The sequence below is a fragment of the Coffea arabica genome, chromosome 10e (genome assembly GCF_036785885.1).
Source record: "Coffea arabica cultivar ET-39 chromosome 10e, Coffea Arabica ET-39 HiFi, whole genome shotgun sequence".
NCBI classification, from domain to species: domain Eukaryota; kingdom Viridiplantae; phylum Streptophyta; class Magnoliopsida; order Gentianales; family Rubiaceae; genus Coffea; species Coffea arabica.
In genome coordinates, this window is record NC_092328.1 from 8,927,653 (window position 1) to 8,943,926 (window position 16,274).

At 32.7% G+C, this 16,274-nt stretch overlaps 1 protein-coding gene across 1 annotated transcript; it reads left to right on the plus strand.

Annotated features, from left to right (window-relative positions):
• Positions 1 to 9,478: 9,478 nt before the first annotated feature.
• On the plus strand, positions 9,479 to 13,833 carry LOC140015397 (uncharacterized). The gene is made up of 3 exons (XM_072067928.1): positions 9,479 to 9,964; positions 13,142 to 13,399; positions 13,494 to 13,833. The coding sequence occupies exons 1-3, from the start codon at positions 9,557 to 9,559 to the stop codon at positions 13,680 to 13,682; spliced, it is 855 nt and encodes a 284-aa protein (XP_071924029.1). The 5' UTR covers positions 9,479 to 9,556; the 3' UTR covers positions 13,683 to 13,833.
• Positions 13,834 to 16,274: the final 2,441 nt, after the last annotated feature.

Genomic DNA, 16,274 nt, shown 5'->3' on the forward strand with positions numbered 1-16,274 from the left:
TTATATAATAGTTGTCGTCTGCGGAAACAAATAGATATTATAGTATTTCTTGTTTCAGTTTACATAAAAAAAAATTCATTAACACTGTTGATCATACTCCATGTTTGCATTAGACTTTTCAAAGACGATAAGCTTTCATTTCCTTGTTTCAGATATATAAAAAAAGATGGAAAACTAATAGCACTCTAAGAAAACCAAAGAAAGGAAGAAGTTCGCATTATAATTGTAATCCAAGAAACCGTTTATTTCAACTGAGTAACATCAGAGATCATTTAATGCATCCCTCATATCTATCAAGAAACTCCGTTTGGAATCCTCAACTCAACCTGTGTGACATCTGTTTCACCAGGTTGATCTGCAAAATTTCATATGAATACTTTCATATCAATCTAGGTTGTAGATAGATTGAAATGACTGCATGCTAACACTTTATATACTTTTGCAATTTGGTTTGCAAGATGGATTCTTCAGATTTGTACAAAAGAGATTCTATTTTTTTGCCCAGATAAGAATTGATTCCGGTCCACCAAAGTGTCTTTTTCTTTTTCTTTTTTTCCTTCTGTTGGCCCATTTCTAATTGGGTGCACTTTTCCGGTGTCTTTGGAGCACACACTAAAAAAAAACTCGCAAATATAGACGGGGTCTTTCCATATAAGATAACTTATAAGATAAATGTTTGATCATCCTGTCATTTGGTGCTTTTTTTCACGTCATTCTCTATAATTTTAAAAGTTATATATAATTCTTTCATGATTCGAATTAAAACGTTAAAATAATCGAATTTGCATTTTATGACGAAGTCAACTAAAATGAATAACTTATTCTAGGAGTGTGTCTAATCAAGTAATGAATGCTGGTTCGGTTTTCTAAATGTCTAATTTATTAAGGCTATAAGAGGTTAGGTGAAAGGTGGATTGAAGAATACAAGTTATATCTGTCTTCCATTGATTTGTGCCCTGAACGGATTTTCTTGCTATCTATTATAGGAGAAGGAAAAATTCAAAGCTTAGGTGAAAGGTGGATTGAAGAATACAAGTTATATCTGTCTTCCATTGATTTGTGCCCTGAACGGATTTTCTTGCTATCTATTATAGGAGAAGGAAAAATTCAAAGCTTAGGTGAAAGGTGGATTGAAGAATACAAATTATATCTGTCTTCCATTGATTTGTGCCCTGAACGGATTTTCTTGAAATACTGATTTGATAGGTGAAAGGCTGATTTGAGATTGTGGTGCTTTTGCTTGAAAAAAAAAAAAAAGTACCATTGAAATACTCTCTCCGTCCCATTTTGATAATTTTGTTTTCATTTTTTATTCGTCTCAAATTATAGTCCACCTTATAATTGAGAAATATAGTTAACTTTTAACTTGTCTAAAATATCCTTATTTAATATACTTCGTTATTAGTAAATATACCTATCTAATTTTATACAATCCACTTTTCTACCAGTAATTGCTTAGATATATGTACTGAATGGTGTAATATACTATCATTATTGTTGTTATAATTAATATAAAGGTATAATTATTAGTGATACTCGCAATATTAATGTAAGGACAATTTAGGAAAATAATAGACTAGATTTATTTTTCAACAAAGTTAACTAATTTTTTTTGAACTGTATGAGAAAAAACCAAGACTATCAAAGTGGACAAATTGTTAGTCCCAATAATAATTATGAGAAAAACCCAAGACTAACAATTTGTGGATACACTTTTTTTACCAAGAAGGGTAATAACACATACACACACCCAGTTTAGAACAAACACGGGAGTAACCCGAAAGAGCGATCCGAAGATGATCTAAGGAGGACCCATAAGAAATACCTATCCAACCAATTGGTGACAAGAAACCCAATTTGTGGATACACGTACACTGAAAATTTATCTTGACTCTGCTACCGCTCTGGTCTACGTTGAAGATGGCCGTACAATCGAATATTCCTTTTTTTTTTTCCTTTGTGCATGTTGTTTTTCCACTTCAAAGTTCAAACCTCTTCTACACTATCTTATCACTTCTCTCACTGTTGGTCTAACCAAGTTTGGCACAAGCCTATCCTTTAAATTCTTCAATAGCATTTTTAGGTCGTTTGCAATTTTAATCCACAGCATGACCTTAACATATAATTGAGGACCTAACCTTAAAAATCAATAAAATCTTTATTGATTTTTTTAATCCAAGTTTAAGGACTTAAATGATGCATTGACAAGCCTTAAAAAATTCCCGAATAAGTTGGCTTGAATAATTTCCAATCACCTAAAATGATTTAGTGTCTTATTATTACTTTAGGCATCTATACTTCACCAATTAGTGAATATATTCCCATTCCCTTCCCAAAAAGTAAAGGCTACAAAAAAAAAAAAACACAAATGAGCTTTAACCTTTTTAATATGCTCAATTGCTAATTATAGAGGGTTTTTCAAAATGAGTTCTGTGCTTAAAACCAATGTTTTTAAACTCGGACCGGTCAGTGAACCGGAGAGGTGGCCGGTTCGCGGTTCGACCGGTCCGACCGGCCGGTTCAAAGGTTCACTGTTTTTTTTTTTTTTTTTTTTTTTTTTTTTTTTTTTATAGTGTTAAGTACTAAGCAGGTTTCATTCTACACTTGAACTTTACCAACATAACTTAATTTAAGTTATGATAATAATAAATTTTCTAAAAGTTATACACAAAACATGGAATGATAAATATAATTAAAATATCATAATTCACCACAAGTTTTCATAAATTCATTATAAACATAAATAGATACAATCCAAATGGGCAAATGTGCACCAATTATCACAAATAAAAACACAAAAAATAAATTAATTAAATATTGAAATTCTTTTATAACCCTTAAAAAAATCCATAAAAGAGTTCAAGTTAAGACAAACTATTTGAATAGCAAACTTTTATCAGTGGCATGATAAGCAACCACACCACCTTCACAATTTCATCAACTTAAGCTGAAAAAGTTAAAATTTTATTATAAAAATATAAATCTAATTGCTCAAACTAAAAAAAACTAAAAATTTTTGAAAAACAAATATATAGTTAAACACATAAAAAATTAATTGCTACTAAACATTACTAATTAACATGTTATATTAAATTCAATGATCCTATACCATTAATTATTTTAAATTCAATTATCAATAGCTTCGATTATGTGCCAACTACCATATTTTTGACCAACCCAATGTTATTATTTGTAATTCTTACCCAATTCCTACACGGATGTGCACTACTTTTGCAAAAATTTCATCCTTAATTAATCGAATAAAAATAAAACAAAAATGAGGGAAACATATGAAAATTGAGGGGAAAAAGAAGAAAATGCAAAAAATCAACTAAAGATAATAATATAGAAAAAAACCTTGAAAAGAAAAAAATTAAACTTACTAAAATGTTGGAAAACAAGAAAAGTTGAAATTTTCAACTTGTTTACAATCTGCTAAAGATAATAACCAGATAATAATGGTGAAGACTTGAGAAAATCTTGTTGTGGATATTTGGGTTAAAAATGGTTAAGAAGAAAAAATTGAAAAAAAAAAAAAAGAGAAGAACTTGATGTTTTAATATATTTTTTAGTCAAGTAGAATTCTCAACAAACTTAAGTACAGTCTAGCGGTAAGATTGTCATATTTAAACTTGGAGACCCAGGTTCGAATCTTAGCTACACCATTCTTGATATTTTGTTGAAGAATTTAAAAAACCGCCGGTTCACGGTTCTTAACGGTTCGTCCGGTTCGTCCGGGTTTCAACGGTTCTCCATGAACTTCCGGCTTTAGCATTAGACCGGACCGGTGACATGGCCGGTTCGCGGTCCAACCGGTCGAACCGGCCGGTCCGGTCCGGTTCTGAAAACATTGCTTAAAACAGAAGAATATCAACACAAACTATTTCGAGGAGAAAACTTACATATATCAGTTTTTAAAATTACGTAGAAACATCATTATGTGAGATACCAAATTAATTAAACTATATCTACCAACTCTTGTGGGGCAAAACAAGTTCTATAGGTTCTCAGCATCACTTTATTTTTCTTCAACAAGTAAATGATACTAGTAAACAAATCATAAGCTGTGAAAATAATAAAGACTGAAGGAAATAAAGGGAGTATTAGTGGTCCACCTAGTAGTTAGAAGAGAATTTTTAATATCCTTCATACTATCAAGTTTAGAATTCAAATTCTATACCTGATAGTTAGAGATGAGAAGGATGTCGAGAGGGATTGTAGGGTTTTAAAAAAAAAGACAAAAAAGGGAGTACTGGTAACAAGTAACAACCACATCCATACAGAATTGTAATCTAATCTTATCTAGTGAAATTTATTAAAATTTGAGGCCAACGTTGGAATAAATATAATCACTAGTCGTTGACAGTTTTGTAGTGTTAATTACCAGACATGATTGGAGGAAGAAAAGAATTAAAATCACATATAAGTTTCTGGGCTACAAGCGTAACACCGTTAAGAGTTCGAGGGCTATTTGGGTGATTTCCCCCCGCTCATATATTCGGCATCCAATTTATTTCGTTTCTCTTAAATTCTTTTCAAGTATACTTGGATATGAAGTTTCAACTTAAACCCTCAGCAGCTTCCGTCAGTGCAGATATGATTAGCTCCTTTAACCATTCCCTTATGATCGTTTGGACAACCATCGTATTCTATTTGACTGTGAAAATTAAAAAACTGAATTCGTGCACCTGAAGAAAGAAGGAAGAAGAAAGGCTAGTTATAGATTGATTGATTCTAGTAATTTTTTGTAAATGCGTCAACTCCTTTGAAATAATTTACCATTTGAGTTTCTAATTTAGAACTAGGGACATTGACAAAGATAAGGTGGTGAAGAACGAATGGTTTAAGTTTGAAATTGGACTAATTCCACTTTCCTAAACTTGTACCCCATTTTCATTTTTGGACCCTAAATTTCAATGTTGAATACTTTGTATCCTAGCATGTAAGATTTATTTCACTTAAACCCCATCAATACGAACGTTAAGAAAAGTAATGGAATAAAGGACCATGCATGCACCAACATGTTTTTTTGTATGACTAGTAAGGATTGTGAGATCTATCTCCTAATAGATTGACAAAGGCATATGTTGTGTGTATGATCCTTTTATTCAGTCTGTTTTCGCTAGCATTGTTGTTAATTGGACTTAAGTGAGACAAGCTAAGAGGATAAGATGCAAAATGCCCAAAATTAGATTTTAAAGTACACAGTAAACTGGGTACAAGTTGAGAAGTATGAAATGGAATTTGTCCTTTTGTAATTATATGTTTGAGCAATGGAATGGTTGGGTGTGGTTGTGCTCTGCGTATTTGAGTTTATTCATAGTTACGATGGCTAAAGTTTGGGGTTCTTTAATTGATTGGAAAATTCTATAATTCCTTTTGATACCATTCCCCTTATTTGTATTTTCATCAGAGATATTAGTTTAAATTTTAAATATTTAACAATGTTTATTCTAAAGATCAATAATGCTTCTTTCACGACCCAGTGGTGAATTTTATTTGTGGATATGATACCTAAAAAGTACTATAAAATCTCCATAATTGATAAGTGGGTGAGTTGAAATGTTCGATTTTGGGTTTGTGATCTTTCATGATTAAGCTTCTAAATGCTTGGCCTTTTTGCATATTCTAATTTTGTGATATTTGATGATATAGGTAATTGGGTTGTGGTGGGAAATGGTAACTTTTATAGGGCATTTGAAGCGCAACTAATCTTCTGTCCTACTCGCTGTGTCACTTTCTGTCCCATTTTTTATTATATTGCTATTTCTCCTTCATAAACATTTATGTTTTAGTTCATTTTTGTTTCTTTAAGATCCAATAACTATTAATTGAGTAATACACAAAATTTAACAAGCTCAAAAAACCAAAATGGATAAAAATGAGATTTTTTTATGAATTCTGCTGTGTTTTTAATTTTCTATTATATATTGCTTTTTTTAACCTGTTGTATTTAATTTTTTACTTAGTTATTAGTTATTAGATCTTAAGAAAATAAAAAAAAACTAAAATATGATGTTCATGAAGAAGAAATAGTAATATAATAAAAAGTGAGACAGTGAGTGGCATAGGGAGTAGAACGGAAAATCTGTAGCACATTTGAAGCTTGATAATTGGCTTGGATGCAACAAGCATTATGTCTTTGATTTAAGATTTTGTATGTGGTGAATCTTTTGAATGCTTTGGAAACCAAGTATAATGTAAGTATCAACACCCAATTGCTAACCACCTCTCCTCTTCTCTAACATCTCTTTACTACTTCCTCGTCTTCTTAAAAGGCCTTTCTTTTTTGGAGGGGGAAGTACCATGGTCTCCCTTCTATGGATTCCATTTTATTTTATTTTTTAATAAAGCCTCTTTTACAATTTCTTAGTGAGATTTTGTTATTTTTCTTAGGGGTTCCTAGTAAGAATTTTTTGTTCTCCTAATAGTTCTTATGAGATTTTTGTATAGTTTTTTCTTATTTTGTTGTTAGATCAGAATTTATTTCAAATCTAGTTGTCAAATCTGAAATTTTTTTGGATATTGAGTCTATCTCAATAAATCTCATCATCGTTATTGGAGCTTAAAACAGTTGATTGGAGTTTAAAGCAATTGATTAGTAGATCTGATGATTGCAATACAAACAGAATGAAGCTTCAGTAATTTATTTTATTAGAAAGCATTTTGATATTCTTATAAATTTCACATCTGTTCATAATTTTTTAGATTTTATAGGGTTAAATGCAAAATGCACCCTTGAATTATACTTGGTTAGCGACTTGCTCCCTAAACTATCAATTGTAGTGATTTCTAATTTGCACCTTATACTACCGATTTCATTACAGATTGCTTAAAATAAGATAAGGTGACGAATTTGTCCTAATCAAAAAAAAAAAAGTGACCAACTATCCAAATTGGCCACATCTCTCCTCCTCCTTTCTGCTCAAAACTTGGCAAACTTTCTCATCCTTCTCTTCCAAACCACACCACCAAGTTATTATCCATTCCATCCCTTTCATCAAATCTCTAACATGGATTACTCTTTATGTTTCCTACTCAAATCAACCTCTTAAAGCCCCTAATCTCACAAATCTATCATCACCTCCCTCTCTTGAGTGCCTTCTTTTTAAATATCCGTTGTTTCTCAAGTTCCAAAATCACAATCCACTTCAATTTTACCAAGCCTCATTGCTACTAGCTAGTCTCCTGACACTTTTGATTTAAGAGGACCAAACTCCATCATGTTCTATCCTTCTAATTTCTGTTATTGTCAATGTTATTGAGTGTTTTTATTTTATTGGCGGCATATTGAAGTTTGACTTAGTGTGTGAATAGTTCTACCTATGATAAGATTGTGTTATGAGTTCTGCTATTTGAAGATTTGGTGTAGATTTATGAGGTGCATCTTCAATATTTTACATTGGTGACTGATGGGTTTCTAGCCTTGATGCAAAGTTTTGATTTTGCTCTAGTTTAGAGGTGTCAAAATGGGTGACTTGGGCGGGTTTGGGTTGGGTAAAATGGGTAACGGGTATAAGTGAGTCAACTCATTTATACCAATTTAATTAAATGAGTATAAATGAGTAAGTCAAAAAATGAATTGGGTAATCCAATTACCCATTTATAACCCATTTATTTTAACTTTTTATAAACTCATTTAAATTCATTTTTGCAAACTAAGTTATCAATTTATACCACTCTTTGTACCCATCATTAGTTTTAAATATTTATTTATAATGTTCAATAAACTTAATTACCAATTTTTTTTCATTTATACTCTATGTCACAAAATTACCTATTATTTAATAATTGAATAATAAGAATATAAAAATTTGAACTAAGTACTATAAAAATTAATATAAAAACTTAATCCAAAAATTTTGAACTCCTAACATTTTTTTCATATATAAATTTAAAATTTCATTTTAGAAAGATAAGAAAATAGGCTAAAATTTATCATAAATTAATGAGCAAGTTAACAAACTAAGAGAAAATAAAATAATAAGATAAAACCAACAAAAAAAATAATAATAATAATAATAATGAAACAAAAGTAGTTAACATCATGACAAAATGAAAAATTAGAAAAAAAAAATGGGTGGGGAAAAAGAAGAGTCATAAATTAATGAGCAAGTTAACAAACTAAGAGAAAATAAAATAATAAAATAAAACCAACAAAAAAAAATAATAATAATAATAATAATGAAACAAAAGTAGTTAACATCATGACAAAATGAAAAATTAGAAAAAAAAAAATGGGTGGGGAAAAAGAAGAGACTTGGGGGAAAGAGAATTCTAAATGGGTTAATTGGGTTTGATGGGTTACCCAATAATATCCATTTAATAAATGGGTATTATTGGATAACCCATTTATACCCATATACAAATATTTAAGATACCCATACCCATCTATTCATAGACGGGTATGGGTAAATTTAATTAAGTGGGTTGATTTGCTATCTCTACTCTAGTTTTATACAATCTAGTCTTGACTTTTTTCTTCTTGTATTGTGGTGGTTCAATGGTAGGTATTTTGTTGCAGTGATAATGGCAAGAGGTGAAAGATTGTTCAGGGTTGAAATAATAAAAAAAAAAGATAAAATAAATTTATGAAATGGGTATTCTGGGTAACACATTATTTGTGGGGTTATTGTTGTCCTTTCAATAAAAAATTACTTGTCACATTATTCTAGAAGATTGTGTTGGATAGAAAATAATTTGAATTTTTTTGAAAAATATATTATTATAGTACTTTTTATGATATATATATGTATGTATGATATACATATATGTCTTATATATATATGTATGTATGATATACATATATGTCTTATATATATATATATATATATATATATATATGTGTGTGTATATATATGTATCAAAATTTTTTTAACCAAATAATGACTTATCCAAACAATTTTACACGGTATTTTGCGAGGTTAAAATCGAATATGTGAACTTAGAAAAATGTTCTATGAATTTTTTTTCAATCATCGACCAATTATCTTTATCATGCATAATAGTTTGGAAATTCACTAAACACAATTTTTCATTACAGTAAATAAAAGATTTTTTCCAATTAATCTCCAATGTGAACACATTTCAAGAACAAGAATCAATAGACATAAAATACTAAACTTTTTTCTGATATTAATTTCGTGCTACCTTGAAAGTTTGAAATTCTTAATTCTTGAAGAAGAACACATCCCAATAAAACTTCAAATTTGAAGAAATCTACACATATTTTCAGTTATCCCATGAATTATGAATTTGACATTCTGAATTAAAGAGCACAAGGACAAAGTGAAAAATAATAATAGTAAAAGCGTTCTCAAAGAAAAAAGAAAAATTAATTAAAAAACAGAACAAAAGAAACGAACCAAAAATATAAAATAAAAACAAGTGGAGTTGAGAGCCATAACTAATTATATTGTCATTATCTTCTTTTTCTAATTTCTGTGGCCATCGTCTTCTTTCTGTCGTGTCATTTTTCCCTCCTTCTTTTTCCCTCTCAAAATGTACTATTCTAAAAAATAAATTAAAATAAACAAACTAAAAAAAAAATTCAATAATGGCTGCTGCCACCGCCGCTTCCAAACTCACCACCGCCTTCTTAACCGTCCCATCTGCATCCCACCACCACCGCCATCACGGCCAACCGCCGCTAACAACCATAAAACCACCCTCATTTTTCAAACCCAAGAGACTCCTCAGCATTTCACGTAAGGCCACTGACGTCTCCTCTTCCTCAGTGCAGGCGGAGGAGTCCTCCTCTGCGGCAGCTCCTAAGGACAATACTGAGAACTGGGTTCCTGTGGTGCCGCTGGCGGCTCTTCCCAAAGGAGAGCGGCGCGTGATTATGCAAGATGGAGAGATTATACTGCTGCTGTGGTATAAAGATGAAGTTTTTGCTATTGAAAATAGGTCCCCGGCTGAAGGTGCCTATACTGAGGGCTTGCTCAATGCCAAACTCACTCAGGTCAATTTCGTTCACTATTTTTGAATTAAAAAATGGAGAGGAAGAAGAGGAAAGGGGGGATAGGTAATCGAGTGGAGTTGAGCTCGAGCTCTCAATGAAATTGAGTCTTAGTTGAGTTTGAATTCGAGCTTAATCGAACCTTTTTGTACCTACATTGGACTAAACGGGTTCTCTCAAATTTTCCACTTGCCTTAGTTTTAGAAGTGATTGTTTGTCCTTAGTTCAGCATTGGGTATAAAGGGTTTTTCTCATGATACCTAATAGTTACTCTGTTTTTTGGCTACTAATTTGCATTGCCAGATTGCCCTTTTTAGGGGAAGGTTGTAGGGTGAAGGGAGAATGGATGGGTGAGAGTTGAACCTTGTTCTAAGATGAGGAATAATTGTCTTAACCATTGGGTTGTACGCAATTCTTGTTTTGCCTCTTCCCCTTTGCTTTTACTCCTGTTTTTAATGTTGTTAGTTTATTTTACCTTTGTTTTGTTTGTCGGAATATGTTTGTCTGATATGGATTTTATTTTTTTGGGTGCAATAGTGACATGGGATGGGTGATCATTGTTTCATTGATTATATTTATTAGGCTGTCAGATTGTGGCCAGCAGTATTAGATGTTTCTGATGTAATTGTGGTCTGTGGTGTACTCTAGAAATTCCTAATGGTGGAAACATAGATTAATAGAGGACTTGGGATATTTGGAGGGTAAGCAAACACTGAAATTTGCTGCAGAACATTAGATGGGGAGAGTGAATTTAAAAATATTTTAGGGGCAAGAATGTTGTGGGAGAGCTTCTGTAATGTTGTTAACATGTACCCAAAAGTATACTGGGAAAAAGAGATGTTTTCCTAAATCTTTCGTTGATATGTTTAGTTATCTTTAGATATGATCATCTGTGTGATTTGTTACATTTGTACAGTGAAGTTTTCATTTTTAGTGATATATGACAAATGCTATTGTTTATTTAGTTTTGGGAAGGACCTGGATGCTTGCTACCGGTGATTGCTGAATATATTTGTGTAATTTTATGAACATTGTCAGCAACAATCTCATGCAAATATTGCTGTTTTCTTCCTCATAATTTCTAGTTTTGAGAATTTCTTTGCTTCCCCCTCCTCCCAACCCCACCTAAATTTTCTTCTGGAGTTCTGTTTGAAGATTAACTATGGCTTCCTATTAGCCTAGTGCACTACTTAGGATCTCGGTTCCCAATGATAACTTGAGTTGCTAGACTTGCAGGAGAGGTTAGATATCAACTAATGCACGTGGTGGCCCATCTGTTGTATAGTTTGCAGACCTTTAGAGTGTACCTGTGTCTGTTGTAGACACATGTTATTCTCATTTTAAGGATTTGGAAGTGTCATCATTTGACTTACATTTGTGGTTGTGATCTTTTGAAAATCATTTTAGAATTATGGATCACGCTACTTGAAAAACAGAGAGCAAATAATTACATTAAATGGTTTTCACTTATGTGGTTATCACTGTTGCGGCTATTTTAGGGTGAACATGAACTATACCTGCATTGAATTTCTCTTTTAAAATCATGGGCATAAGAAGCAACATTATGAATTTGACTTACTAGTCATCTTTTGGCATTTTTCTGGCTCACAAGGATAGGCTAAACCTCCAAATATCAAGGTGGAAATGTTTAGAGCTAGTTTGAACATTTTATCCCAATATATAAGCCTTTCTAAAAGAGCAGTATGGTTTGACATTTATTAGTTGGACAACCTTTTTCCACTTAATAGGTTTGTATACAAGGTTAGATCCTGCTCCTTGCTGTGAACCGGTTCTCCTTTCCCTCATCATCTTCTTCTCCCTTCTCTCTCATTTTCATTATTGAAGCTCCTACTTGCATTGAGTGTATAAGTAGACAGCAGAGAAGTTAGAGGTCCAATGGAGGAAATTTTCTTTAGATTTTTAGTGTTTTTTAACTTTTATAGTGGGGACTTGTAAAAGGGATGTCAGATTTGGAGTTTTACTCCACTACAGCACTAGGATGAATGGATGTGAGCTTCAATTTGCTTTTCTAAGCACCACTAAAGGTCAAGAATTTGGTGATCTAATAAGAAAGCAAGATAACTTCAAATGCTTTTATTCAATACCTATGATGACCGGCTGAACATATGTGAAGATACACAGCATTTCCAGATGGGTTTAACCTTGTCAGCAATTCATGTGAGCAATCAGGAATTTGAAGGATGAATAAAGAAATTGAGTTAAAAAGTCTGCAGTCTTTTATTTGTTTTGACCCCAGGTTTCTCTTCTAACTAAAATCAAAGCTGTTAAACAATAAAATCATGTGTCAAGGGCCAAACTTATTTGCCTTAAACCTTAGGGAGGTCTTGTGTAGTTAATCAGTCAAATGAATGAAGCTGGCAATGTTTCAAGAACATATTTTCTAGGACCCTGTTTTAATTTATGTTTTGTCAACATAGATCTTGAAAATGAAATTCTATTAAGTAAATGGCAAAAGGAAACTGTTGCATAGATAAGTTTTGAGAGTCAAAATGTTTCTTCAGATTCTTCATCAACAATTGAGGGAGCTCTTTGTTCTCCTCTCATGTTACTGGCTTTAGTTTCTATTTGATGAGTCATTGGATGCTGTCTTTGCCTTCTTCCCCCAGCCACCCTTTTATTTCCTCCCATCTCTCTGGGGCTGCATGCAGCACATGCAGTGATAAAAGTGTGATGCTAATAACCATTTTCAGATGCTTATATTTTTCTATAAAGCACTTATCATTTTTCATGTAAATGATGACTGTATTTCGTGTTACCTGACCTTTTTCATGACCAATTTTTGGGTTTCTCCTTTAATTTTGTATACCAAAATTTTGCTATTAGTTGAAGCAATTATATTTCAGTTACTATGTCAACATTTAGGCTGATGTTCCTGTAAGAGAATTTCAGGGTATATCCAAGTATTAGCATGCGTAAAATGAAGTGTCCTGTATAAATATGTGCATATGCATATATTTCGTTTTACACTCGTAATGGATTGAGAGACATGTTAAGGATTTGGTTTACTGTTAGCAAAGTCTTTGTTTTTTGGGTAGGGGGATATGATACGCTGAGTGATCTTATCACGCGAGACCAGATAGTTTTCTTTCTGTGATCTTTATTTTATACACCTACCAAATGATTAGAGACTAAAGAAGAAAACCTGGTGCTTGCATACAGGATGGCTGTATAGTTTGCCCAACAACTGATAGCACATTTGATCTGCGAACTGGAGCTATTAAAGAGTGGTATCCTAATAATCCCGTGCTGAGGGTTCTGACTCCGGCTTTAAGAAACTTATTTGTTTATCCAGTGAAAGTAGAAGGTGAAAATATCTACATAAGCTTAAAAGGTGGTGCAAGCGATGCGTCTGCAGAGATTGTCTTCAGTGGAAAAGCTCAACCTGGTTTAACAGCAACTGATGTCAATGTCGAAGAGGTAATAAACAGCACAGCTCTACATTATTCATGTGATTTCTAGTCAAGACAGGAGAGCAACTTTCTAACTTTTAAGATTCTGTTATCCTTCTCAGGTGAGAATGGTGGTTGATGAGGAGCTGGAAGGCTTTGGATTCACAGGGACAAATGAATTGATAAATGGAAAGGCAGCAATTATTGGTTTTCTGTTGCTTTTAGATTTCGAGCTGTTGACTGGGAAAGGCCTACTTAAGGGAACAGGGTTCTTGGACTTCATTTATTCGATTTCGAATGCTTTCAATTGAGAGTCTGTTCGAATCTCACATGATGGAAAAAATTTCCACGTACTGCTATTGTGGTGAACCAAGAACATTCATAGTACTTGCTTTCATACCTTGACAACTTCTGTATTCTGTCCAAACTACTTTGATTCCAAAGTATGAGACTAATGATGATTCTTGTATATGATTCAATAATCAAAAGTATTGACACAGCTGTAGCCATATGAACGAATTATCGGCTTTCATTTTCTCATATGATTAGTTCTGTATATCATATTCTGTATTCTTCTTCCTCATTGGCCATTGTTGTCTTCTGAAACTTACATCCATTTAAATCAGCAAAATCTTCCCTTCTTTTTCCTCTTGATTGTTATGTATGACCAAACTCTTGCCTGGATATAAATCTGGTGCAGAGTCTCTCACTCTGTTTCACATTTTCTCCACTGGCCGGGACTTTCACTTGTCAACTCTTTTTAAGCTGCGGCTGCTTTTGTTTTTGCATTTCCTGAGTTGCCCGACTGCCGTCGGCCTATTAGGCTGGTTCTCGGGATTTTACCCTTTGATGGAAATAATTGGAGCGTAGAGATTATACGTTGACATTCCTTTAGACCATGTGAACACAATTGACGTCCGGTTGTCATCAATACCTTAAAACGGGAGAGGGCTGTGCAGTTGGACTCAGGTTAGATTTGGTCCACTTATTGTATTCGAGGTAAAAGTGGCGTACATGAATAAAATATTTAACATATATTCAGTATGATATTATGATATATTTATATATTAAAAATTTAAACATATATAACGATTGAACGGAATCACATAAAATACAATTGTACTGGGTTCTTATCCTAAAATTTATATTCAAATATCAATTGCATGAGAAAAGACAACTAAAGCGAGCGCGTTATATAAAATGATTAATATCCCCAAATGCTAAAATTTAGCACGGAAAATGCCACCTATGCGGTAACTAGTCAATTGCTGATATGTCTTTCATTGGTTAATGCAAAACTCCAAATTGAAAGGACAATGGTTCGCCTAGATTAGGATGCTTGATGATCATGATCAGGGTCGCAAGATTTGGGTTCACTGGGTTGGCCCAATAATTTTTTGAGCGGAAACTATGGGATCAAAATAGTTTGTTTAAAGTTACCAATAGTTCAACGGGTTCAAGCATATATGCGAAGTATTTTCTTCGTGCTAATCCAAATTGTCTACTCACTTCTGCTAGGATTCTAGATATAGCCCCCGCCTAATGTAATTAAGGGATTTTAGAGGTGGCTTAGTTCTACATAACACTTAGTTTCTTCACTCTTTTTCTCGTATAGTTGAAATTATAACACATTGATTCAGACTCACCCTACATAAAGACTGTGTGAAGTTCATTTTGATATTAATTATAATGCTTCTATTCCTTGGACTGGTCGAATAACTTTTTGGCCCAAAGTATTGGATTCAAAATGGTCAACGTGAAGTTGCTAACAGCTTAATTGGGTTCAAGCATATATACCAATTTTTTCTTCTTCACAAGTTGACAATTTGATGTGAGACATTTCGTTTGGATTCTCAATTCCCACAAGGGGCCTCACAAGTTGAGTTTCAAATCATTTCATGCAATTCTTATAACTTTTGGTATAAATTCATATAATTTTGGGGTAAATTTGAATTTTTCAACTCATACAACTAAGCTGGTGATTACATCAAAATTGTACAAGTTTACACCAAATGTAAAAAGAATTATATAAACCTATTTAAATTGGACAAAAGTTGATTTGTGAAGCCCTTAATCTGGATACTTATCTTTTAGAATGCAAACAGTCCAAACAAAACTTCAAGTGTAAACTGGAAAGTGGAAAAAAAAGAGAGAAAAACTTCAAGGGCATGATGTGATATTAGTCCTAACATTTACTGGCAGTGGTGGTGCCACATAGGATTGAGGGTTGGCAATTGCTCCCCCTCAAATTTAATAAAATTGTATAATGGCCTTGGAAATTTTCCAGAGTTTTAAGTCACCCCTTGAATTTTATAAAATTGCTCCTCAAATTTAAGTCACTCCTCAAATTTAAGTTTATAAAATGGCCTTGAAGTCACCCCTCAAATTCAATTGCTCCCTCTCTTTTAGTTGTATTGCCCCCCTTAAATTTAAGAAAATTCCTTTATCCTTTGAAGTTTTATATATTTCCTCCTTATTCTATATTTACCTCCAAAAAAAAAAAAGATATTTTGTTGATTATCTCTAACAAAAATTTTGGACATATTTCAAATTAAACGTTAACGACACTCTAATGGGAGAAGATGATTTGACTTTTAAAATCAAAGTATATACTATATTTCTTATATGAATAAGTCTAAGAGCATGATTTACGTTGAAGTTGATCGTTACATTCTCTTATCACGGGTCCTACTTCCTAGCTCCATCACTGTTTACAAATACATTGTTGTTTACAAATACATTGTTGTATCTAACAATACAGTACCATTATGATTCCCCCATTCGACATCCAAGGAGCTGAAATAGACAGTGCATCATAAGTCAATTTGGTGTGGGAAGACTAACTTAAACAGTAGATTTGACTTCAGAGTGAATGAAATTAGTTTGGAAATCCCACAAAGGAA